This window comes from Chlamydotis macqueenii, chromosome 25 (assembly GCF_036417535.1).
Source record: "Chlamydotis macqueenii isolate bChlMac1 chromosome 25, bChlMac1.mat, whole genome shotgun sequence".
NCBI lineage: Eukaryota > Metazoa > Chordata > Aves > Otidiformes > Otididae > Chlamydotis > Chlamydotis macqueenii.
In genome coordinates, this window is record NC_141580.1 from 913,872 (window position 1) to 924,015 (window position 10,144).

General features: G+C 67.0%; 1 protein-coding gene across 1 annotated transcript; it reads right to left on the bottom strand.

Moving 5' to 3' along the window:
* Positions 1-37: 37 nt before the first annotated feature.
* LOC147597673 (uncharacterized) lies at positions 38-6,865 on the bottom strand. The gene is made up of 23 exons (XM_086766972.1): positions 6,673-6,865; positions 6,303-6,445; positions 5,896-5,964; positions 5,661-5,723; positions 5,511-5,585; positions 5,066-5,281; positions 4,490-4,852; positions 4,137-4,256; positions 4,000-4,053; positions 3,775-3,801; positions 3,363-3,464; positions 3,133-3,177; positions 2,879-2,959; positions 2,731-2,772; positions 2,596-2,623; positions 2,312-2,361; positions 2,084-2,218; positions 1,858-1,920; positions 1,702-1,770; positions 1,454-1,522; positions 1,077-1,271; positions 740-852; positions 38-544 (listed from the first exon to the last, which is right to left on the bottom strand). The coding sequence occupies exons 1-23, from the start codon at positions 6,848-6,850 to the stop codon at positions 334-336; spliced, it is 2,511 nt and encodes an 836-aa protein (XP_086623098.1). The 5' UTR covers positions 6,851-6,865; the 3' UTR covers positions 38-333.
* Positions 6,866-10,144: the final 3,279 nt, after the last annotated feature.

Consider the following 10,144-nt stretch of genomic DNA (forward strand, 5'->3'; position numbering starts at 1 on the left):
GAGCGTTGCATGTCATCCAAAACAACTTTGTGCCTTTATTTCTGTGGCAGTGATAGCATTTGCTTCACTGTAGGTGCAGGGAGGTGGCTAGGCACAGCCTGGCATCACCCTGCTGCCCCACAGCACGGATATCTGCAGGTATGGCACAGCCAGGAATGAGCATGGCACAGCCTGGCCATGGGGGTCGGCGTCCTCTCAGTGCTCTTGCACAGCTCCGACGCTGCAGTTCTCCCCTCTGTGCTGCCCATGGGGCTCCCGGGGCTGTTTCCCTGGCCCCGCAGGACAGGGGGGGCTGCCTGGGGCACATGGCTGGGGGTCACCAGTGCTGCAGTGTCACCACATGTGCTGGTATGGGAAGGCCACCTCCACGCAGAGCACCACCAGTGCCTCCGAGCAGTTGTACCGCTGCCCAGCCAGCAGCCTGCCCTCACCCAGGGGGGCAGCCAGACCCTCCCTGAGGCCAGAGCTGCGCCAGCCCTGGCAATCCCGTCTGCGGGCTTGGCCGCCTCGTGGTGTGGATCCATGCCAGGCCAGCCGACGGGGCCTGCGGACCGGGATGAGGGTGAGAGGGGCTGGGGAACACCCTCTGGGGCACCTCTGGCTCTTTGCATCAGATCTTCCATCTGTGCAAGTGCCTGGCGTGGTGGGGGACTCGCTGTAGCCCCCCCACCCCAGTTCTTGGCATGGGTGCATTCATTCAGGGATGCCCTGATAGCACCCGCCCCATGGCCGGACTCACCAGAGGGGATCTGTCAGGACGTTGCGCCCGTTGAAGGAGTAGATGGGGCCCCGTGGGGCGGCACCAGCCTGGCCCTCGAAAAGGGAGCTCCAGGTCTTGGCCAGTAGCTGGCCCTGTGGCAAGCAGTGGCACTGAGCCAGGGCGATGCCCTTGTCCCGACCACATGTGGGCAATAACTTGCTCTCGGTTCCTCCTAGCTCCCCAAATCACAAGTGCCCAGCATGGCCAGGGTGCAGAAGCCCCAGCGCAGGACTGGGCAAGGATCCCCACACCAAGGCTTACCGGGGGCCGCAGGCCTGTGCTGCCAGCAGCCCCCACGGGGAACGGGGGTACCTGCCTTCAGGTTGACGATGGGGAGGGTCCTGTCTGTCCTCTTGACGATGGAGACCAAGTCCTGGGTGGGGGCTGACAGGAACGCCCGGAAAGTGCCGTACAGCTGAGCCTCTTGGGACTGCCGGTAGCACTGCAGGTCAGCACCCCGGATCCCGCTCATGTCACCGGCAAGGGGCACGTTGAGGGCGGCCAGGCGGAGCTGGGGAGGGGAGACAGGGTGGGAGGAGGCTCCAGCATGGCCAGGCATCAAGTTCTCTGCTTCCCACTTTCTGGAAGGGTGCGAGCTTCTGGTGGTGCCAGCTGGGCGTGGAGGGCTTCCCAGGGCACCTCTCTAGCAGCTGGGCCACCCATCTCCCCCTGTCAAGTCTGGGCATTGCTTACTGAGGGGATCCGTGGGGCGATGGTTGTTGGCAGGATCTGGGGCAGCCTTCGTCCCTCCTCCTTCTGCACCTGGAATAACGCGGCTCAGGTCAGCCTGGGGACACCCATTCCAGTGCCATGGGTGCAGCACCCTTCCCATCCCAACACGACCCCAGGCTCTGCGTATGCTGGGCAGGTGCTGCCCTGCCAACAGCCCAGCTCCATGGTACGTCCCTCCTGGCATGGCCAGACCCAGCAGCAGTGCTCACCAGTGAGCCTGTTGGGACTAGCGTGGGTGGCCCTGTGCCCGAACCTCTCATCTGCACCTGCTTCACCTCCTGGATTGAAAGGAGAGGACAGGCAAAGGAGGGCTCTGTCCCCTTGCTGGGACATAAGTGGACCCGACGGGTGTCCACACCCCTCACCTGGTACCGTGGGGTGGAGGCGGAGGGGTCGTCACCAGCGAAGAGCGACTCCGAATCCTCCAGCTGCTCAATGCAAGGAGCAGAGGGATGGGTTAGAGGGGAACTGGCCCGTTCCCCAGGGCTCTCCTGCTCCAGGGCCAAATCCAGCCCAGTGCCAGCTGCCAAGGCTGCTGCCTGACCCCCCTCCCTGTGAGGGACCCTGAGGGGTGTCCTTGCTGCACAGTACCAGGATGCGGCTCCAGCCAGTGGGGGTCCGGAGGAAGGCGTTGCTCCCTTCCTGCACATAGACCAGGCTCCCCTCGGGCACGGCGCTGCCCAATTTCAGCATCAGCTCCTTGGACCGGAAGACCCACGTCTGGCGCTGGAGGGGATGGAGAGGTTCAGGGCCCAGCTGCAGCGCGGGTGGCAGCCAGACAGCCTGAAGGACTCGCCTGCAGCTGCAGCCAAGACATACCTGGGGATTGGCACGGGAGTCCAGTGGCTCCGTCCGAGGGATGTCAGCATCTGGAGAACCTGGAGCAGGGCAGGGATCATAAGGCGCCCCGACACACAGGCGAGGTGCTCCCATGGGAGCTGGCCCCGCAAGGACACAGTGGTGGTGGGAGCCGGGTGGGAGAGCCGGCTGTGGTGCCAGGGACCCGTGCAGGGTGGCACCGGCCTGGCGCCCGGGAAGGGAGGCAAGGCTTCGCACTTTCCAAGAAGGCTGGCGCCCCCAAAACATCTGAGAAACGTCCTTACCTGCTGCCCAGCCTCCGTCGGCGGTTGCCTGCGAAGACAAGCAGGGCCCATTACTGCTGCCAGGCACAGGGATGCCCATCCTGGCGCACGGGCAGTGGACAGGGTCCCTCTTGGGGACAGCGAGGGGAGGCTTACCGGCTGCTTGCAGAGTGGCTGGGCACGGATGGGGTAAACCCTCTGGAAGCAAAGACAGGCCAGTTTGTGAGGAGCCCCTTGTGCTGTGCACGCTCACATGCATGCGTGCTCTGGCACAGGCATGTGCACAGCCTGTGCCGGGCCTTACGTTGAGGTAGAGGAGACCTGGTGCTCCCGGGGGGCCAGGGGGCCCAGGTGGGCCAGGGTTCCCAGGGGGCCCTCGGAGACCCTGTGGTAGAGCAGTGCGGAGATTGGACTGGGCTATTTTGGTGCTGCCTTGCAGGGAGGCAGCTATAAGACACTGCATTGCTGTCCTCCATCCCTCCCGCTCCACTCCCTCCCGGGGCTGAACCTCCCCGGGCTGGGGCAGCATGCAGACCGGAACCAGGCAGCGTCTCTTACATGGGGGATGATTGCTCCATAAATCTCTGGCTCCTCTTTGCTGCCCTGCAGAGAAAGAGGGAAGATTAAAGCTGACCTCCATCCTTCCCCTCTCCATCCTTCATCCCTACGTCCTTCATCCCAGCCAGGGCCATGAGCCCTGTGGGGATGCTTGTGGGGTAAGCATGGAGCACACAGGGTCCCTGGGCACCCCTCACTGCGATGGGACCCCACGAGCCCTGGAGACTCACCGTCTGGTACCCACTGATGGGCACCCAGGATCCGGATGGGCTGCTGGTGCCGGGGAAGGGGAGGTGGCCTGGCTTGCACCCGTGTTCCCCATAGCAGCACCCCTGGGTGAGCCGCAGAGAGAAGCACGATTAGAGCCTGCACTGGGTGGTGGGGATGGTGTGTGTGCATTGTGTGCATGCACAGCTGTGCACATGTGTGCGCTCCATGCGTGCATAAGTGTGCGCACGAGTGCATTTGTTCATGGCCCAGGGGATGGTGTGACTCACCACCCCCCGCCCTGTGCCCCAGCCCACTTGGGGACCCTGGCAGTGCCACGGGGGCGAGACAGAGGCTGGCGCTGCCCTGACACGTAGGGATGGAGGGGAGCAGGGTGCAGGGTTTCACACTCAGGGTGTGGAGATGGCTACAAACCCGCTCTCCGGGGTCGCCCTTTTCTCCCTGGAAGGAAAGCAGAGAGGTCCCGTCAGCGCCCAGCTCCAGGGGTCCCCGGGCACTCCTGGCCCCCTGGCAGAGCGCTGTGCCTCGCCCCAGCTCTTTGGTCCTGAGGCCAGCACTGGGGAGCAGCCATGGCTGACGCCATCCCTGTGCCCCTGCTGCAGACACCCACCGCCTGCGGTGCCCACTCCCGCAGCTCACCTTGGGGCCTGGTGGCCCGGCTGATCCGCGGTGTGCTGCATGGCGGGAGTCGCACTGGAAGGAGAGGATGCGCCAAGGCGAGCGTGGGGGCTTTCCCTCGCCCCCTCACACCCACTGCCCCAGGACCCCTTACTCACCCTGTAGTCCCCTGGCGGCCCTGGTGGCCCCATGGGACCAGGCGTGCCTGGGGAGCCCGTCTCTCCGGTCCGGCCAGGGGTCCCCGGCATGCCCGGCAGCCCGTGTTCGCCCTTCTCACCCTGCCGGCACAGTACACAGGGTGGTGAGCATGGGGGCTCAGCACCCTGTGTCCCCTGGGCCCTGCAGCTGCAGGGCTGGGGTGGCCCTGGAGCCCTCCAACAGCCTCGGTCCTGGGGGATGCTCCCCACTGGGGCAGAGTGAGGGGCCAGCGTGTCCCCAGCTGCTCCATCCCCACCCCGCTGCTCTGCTCTGGCCCCAGGGCCATGGATGGGCTGGGCTGGGACACCCTTACCTTTAGTCCGGGGAATCCCGGCTCCCCTCGGAGCCCTGGTTTGCCAGGGAGTGACACAGGTCCTGTGGGACCAGGGGGTCCTTCGCGCCCGGGTACCCCGGGGGGACCTTGAGGCCCTGGGAGCCCTGGTGTCCCTGGGGGTCCATCTGGCCCAGCTGAGCCTGGAGATCCTGGAGGTCCTTCAGCGCCAGGGAAACCAGGTGGTCCTACAGCCCCTGGCGGGCCAGGGGGTCCTGGCTGCCCGTCCCGCCCGGGGACCCCCGAGGAGCCTTCATGGCCTGGGTAGCCAGGAGGTCCGGGCAGGCCGGGCAACCCGGGGGGACCTGGGGGTCCAGTGTTCCCTGCAGAGCTGGATGCTCCCAGCTGCATGTCGGGTTGGAGGGAGAGAGGAAAGAGAGAGCAGTCGGTGAATGGCTGTGTCCCCATCCCCTCATCCCCCTTCCCCTGGGCTGCCCACACCCTTGGCCTGTGCCCCAGCCCTCCCCATCCCTGTTGGTCCAGCCAAGGGTGGACATGGCAGCCAGTGCTGGCATCACCCACCAGCCCTGGCATTGCCCCCCCCACCCCAGTGCTCACCTCATTCTCTGATCCCTTGGGGAGGGCGACAGGCATGGGTGGGCTCCTGGCTCCCCCGGCGCCTGGTGGTCCTGGGGACCCCGGTGGTCCTGGAGGACCTGGGGGGCCCCGGGGACCCTGGTGACCTGGCTGCCCTGGGCTGCCACTCTTCCCTCTCTCCCCAGAAAATCCAGGCTGGCCCCTCTCTCCTAGGGACCCACGGTCACCTTTCTCTCCCTGTCAGGGAAAGACAGAGCCTGGCTGCCGGCTCCCAGTGCATTCCTCTGCTGGTGCCCACCCTGGGGACATACTGCCATCCTGGCAGCGGACACCTGAGTTGTGCCCCCAGCCCAGACCCCGAAGTGAGAACCCAAATCCCGAGCAGAAACCGTTCTGCGCGGCCAAAAGAGACGACGGATTTCTCCCAGCGGGACCCTGCACCTCTCCCTGGGGAGGAGCACCGCACCTTTGGGCCGGGAGGGCCGGGAGGGCCGGGAGGGCCGGGGCGCACGGGGCAGACGCAGCCAGAGCTGTTGTGCATCTGGAGAGGGAGAGAGCAGTGAGCTGAGCCCCAGGTGCCGGGGAGTAGAACGGGTGCCCTGCGCCCACCTCTCACCTGAAGAGTGGGGTCTGTCTCCAGGGCTGGGGGCACCCGCTGAGGCAGCCCCTTCACCGTAGTCTGTGCGGGGGAGAGGAGGGGCTGAGCGCGAGACTCCTGAGCACTGTCCCCGTCCCCCACACCACCATCCCCATCCCGTCCTGCCAGCCTGCATCCCCCAGAGTCCCTCGCCTGGGTGCCCACCCTGGGCTGCCCATCACAGCCCCCCCGGGGACCCGGACCCCTCCACCACCTTGATCTGCAGAAACTCCTCTTCCTCCGCACTCCCCTCAAAGATGTCTGGGGCAGCTGTGGGTCGGTGCTGCTAGGACAGATGGGGAGAACTCGATGCGGGGCTGGGGGGGATCCCAGGGGACACGGGGGACCCTCCCACAGCCATTGCTGCCCACAGCCCCGGGTGGGGCAAGTCCCAGCACTGCCGTGGGGCTGCGCCGGGCAGGGGGACGCCAGGAGCTGCTGTGGCTCTTTTCCAAGGGAGCAGAGGCAGCTGAGCTGTGGCTTGGGGCCAGAGGGGGGTACGCTGCCCTGCCGAGGCTGGCACGGATAAGGGGAAGGACGTGGCGCAGGGCCCAGCGGTGGCTGGGGAGTTTTGGGAGGTTTGGGGGAGCAGGAGGGGGATGCTGCCCCGGGGAAAGGCACCTGGCCTCGTGTGCGTGGTAGGGCATGGCCCAGGCCTTTCACTGCTCCCCGGGTGAGGGGCTCCCGGCGTCGAGGGGCCATCGCCAGCGGGGGTTTGCTCAGCAGCACCTTCTGTGTGGGCACCATGCCGCCAGCATCTCCATCTGCAGGGGCAAAGGGGTTATTGGAGGGGGGAGCGTGGCAGGACTGGAAGGGGACTGGGGTGGCACAGCATTCCCAGTTCCCAGCACTCACGGCCACAGCGGGGCCACCCTGGACCCCGGCACCCCACACCTCACCCTCCATCCTTACGCCAGAGGTGCCCCCTCCTTGCCGGGGTGCAGGACCTGGGCTCAGCAGGGAAGCCGTGCCCTCACCTTGGCATGCCTACCTTCCTCCCCGTCCAGAGTGGGTGCCGTGGGGGCCGTGGGGCTGGTGCCTGGATCCGGGGTGGTGTCCTCCAAGCCCAGGGGGTAAAACCACTGGGCCGTGGTAGGGGGCAGGCACCCAGCCAGCACCAAGAGGATGCAGAGTGTGCAGAGGAGGTGCTGGGGGCCACCGGACCCCATGCTGCTGCCTCGAGGCCAGGCTGCCATGGACGGTGGAACTTGGCTCATCCCGCTCGCCCGCGCTATCTGCTCCTGTGGCGCCAGCACAGCTCCCACTGTTATCACGGCGGCCCCCGCGCTGCCTGACACGCCCCTCACCCGCCCTGGCACCCGCACCCCACAGGCCACATCTGGAGGGCGCTGCGCACCCACGCGGCCAGGTCACCGTCTGCCCTGCGGGCCAGGGGTGAGGAGGGCAGCCGGGAACCACAGGGAAGGGAGCCAAGGCCACGAGGAGCCGCTGGATATGGGTCCCCGCTCGTAGCGGAGCTGAGGCGAGGGAGGGCTGGGGAGGGCATGCTGCCTGGAAATGGGGAGTAAAAACAGTGAGGAGGGGAGTGGAGGAAAGGGCTGGCTGAGAGCAAGGGGCATTGGCCGCAGCGAGAGCAGCTGGGTGCTCTGTGGGGTCTTCTTGGCTGCCGGTGCCCAGTGCCAGGAGGGGACGAAGATTGGCTCGCTGGTTGGCTGAGCTGAGTCCTGGGGAAGGGGCTGCGAGAGCCTGGGAGGCGTCAGGGTCCTGCAGTGGGTGCAATCCCTGTGCTCCGCAGTGTGTGCAGTCACCATGTCCCACAGTGGCAGCAAATGGCTCTGTGTGTCCCTTGTTTCTGTCAGGGCCACCCTCCGCCAGGGTGTCCAGCCCCTTCTGACCCCCAGGCCCCCTCCTGCCCCTGCCCTGCGTGGGCCTGCAGCCTCTCTGGCTCCAGACTCTGCTGGGGTGAGTCCCAGGGAAGCAGCCAGGGTCCCCGCAGCCACAGGAACCCCAAAGGGCCACCCAGGCTGGGAAAGCCGTACTGGGAGCCCAAAGAGCCCCCAGGGCTGGGAGTGCGGGGCTGCCCCGTCACGGGGCTGCACCAAGCACCCAGCATGGAGCACTGGGTTGTGGGGCCATGATCTCGGGGTGGGGGGGATGCTCCAGCCCTAGCCCCCTCTCCATCTCGCAGGATCGTGCTGGGATGGGGATCCGGAGGGGCTGTGCCTTGCCAGATTGGGGGACAGCGCTTGGGGCTGTGCAGCGAGAGCGTCCCCATCCCCTGCATGCCCCGCCGGCTGCCAGCACTGCCCTGCAGACACAACAGTCTCTCCCGCGGGTGCTCAGCGCTGCCAAGGCCTGATAAGGTGCCGCGGCCCACACAGGGCTGGGCACCTGTTTGGGTTTGGCTCTGGCTTGGACACGGTGTCAAGGCTGGTGCCTCTGCCCCGAGTCATGGCCACAGCGCAGCAGTGCCAGGCAGGGCAGGGGCTCCAGGGCAGCGCCGGGTGCCGATGCCCTGCAGGGCTCCTGCGCCAGCGGGGAGGGGAGAAGGGGGCCTGGGGAGTGTGGGGGGACACAGACCCTGCCTGCAAGCTCCGTGCTGCCCAGCTCGCCTGCACAGGAGAGAGAAGATGGTCCTGGGAGCCCCTGCGGCCAGTGCCACTAGTGTTGGCACTCAAGCCTCACAATTGCCAGTTTGAGCACTAGATGTGCTCACTCAAGACATGAGTTTGGGGTTCTCAGCCCGGGCCCTGTGTTACAGGCTGGCTCTGCTCTTTTTGAGGGGCTGTGATGTGCTGAGTCCTTTCCGCATGTGCCCAGGATGAGGCACCCCAGAGAGGCGGCTTTCTGTCCACTCACTGCTCCCCACGTTCCTCACTCTTACCTGTTTAATCAGGGCAGATGAAACAAGTGACGTCCAGTACCGCATGCGCACAGGGCTCTGTGCCTGCTCCTGTCCTCCTGTGCTGCACTAAATCCCTGGACATGGCTGGAGCTGGGCCCTGGTGTGATCCCCCTCGCGCCTCTGTCATGGAGCAGCCTGCTGAGCCCTGCCGTCGGCGCGTGGGAGCCAGCCTGCCCCACGGCGAGTGGAGCTGGGGCAGGATCTCTCTGGGGCAGCCCAGGTGCATTCGCTTGTACATCACTGCGGGGCAGCCCCGGCCTCCTGGGGTCCTTTTGAAGCTTCGCCCACCCCCAAGAGGCTGCCCCAGGCCCCACACGAGCCCTACTCCAGGGACTCAGAGCAGGGCTGGATGCCCATGTGTTTATGGACCGTCAATTGCCCTGAAAGTGGCACAGAGCTCGGTCACAAACCGCACTGCTCGGCCAAGTCCTCGGCGAGGCCAGAGCAAGCCCTGCGGTATGCGGTTGTCCCCTGCAATGTTGTGCTTGCCCCGCAGCGCTGCACAGGCCGGGCTGGCACCCCGTATCCTGCGGTGTGAAGGTCACCTTCCTGACGGCCTGCGTTGTCTCCCCATTGGTGCTGGCGACGGTTGTGGTCATCTTGCCAGTCTTTGTGCCACGCTGGGCGGCAGTTTTGCTGGCGTTGACCAGGGCCAGTGTGGTGGCCAGCACCCAGAAGCTCCCTGCAGTGCACATCCACTCTTCGTCCCATGTAATGAGTTCAGCCGTTCTTTGCCTCACCCCTGGCCACAGCAGATTCTGTCCCCCGGACAGGGTTGCGTGGGGCGTGCAAGGCTGGCCTGGCTGTTGCAGCGTCTTGCGTGGGGCAGGCTCAGCAAGGCCATGCTTGTGCCCGAGCTCGCCCCACCGAGACCAAGATCCCCCTGCCACGTCCAGGCGGGACCCCCCACTTGCCCCGTGCCTGGCGCTGGTTGAGATGCCCCCGGCTGATGCTCGGGGCCCCGCACCCTGGGGCACGTGGGGGGGTCCCTGCCGTCTCCCGTGCCCCCAGTCTCCTCGGTGCCGCGCGGCGGCCCTTGCCCGTCGCTGCGGGGGCTGGCGAGGCCGGAGCTGCGGGGAGGGATGCTCCGGCTCCCCGATTTTCCTAAATTGCCGCTAGGTGCCGGCAGCTTTCCGCTTCTCGCGGGCCTGTGCAGGGTCGGGGGGCACGGGCGGCCGGGGGGAGGGCGCGGGGAGCCAGCGGGTGCGGGACGAGGGGGGTGCAGCGGACCGGGGCTGAGCTGCCCGTGATGCTGCGTTACCGGCAGCGCTTTTGCTCCGGCCGGAGACCCCGCGCCCGGGACCCCGAGCCCACCCCGGGCCGCCCCAGGCTGAGGATCTCGGCCACAGCCCCCGCGGTGTTCCCCACCCCTCCCACTCCAGCACCGGCGGCGGGGGGGGGACGACTCGGGGCGCTCTCCGGGGAGCGGCGCGGGGCGGGGGGCTGCGCAGGGCCGGATTTCTCCGCGCTGCCCGGCACAGGAGCTGCCCCAGTGCTGAAGCCGCCGCCGGCGGGGCAGGGTCTCTCCGTGGCGGGGGCGGCCCCGCCGGTGGCCCCGGTGCCGGCGACGGGAGGTGTGGCCAGCGACCGGATAAAG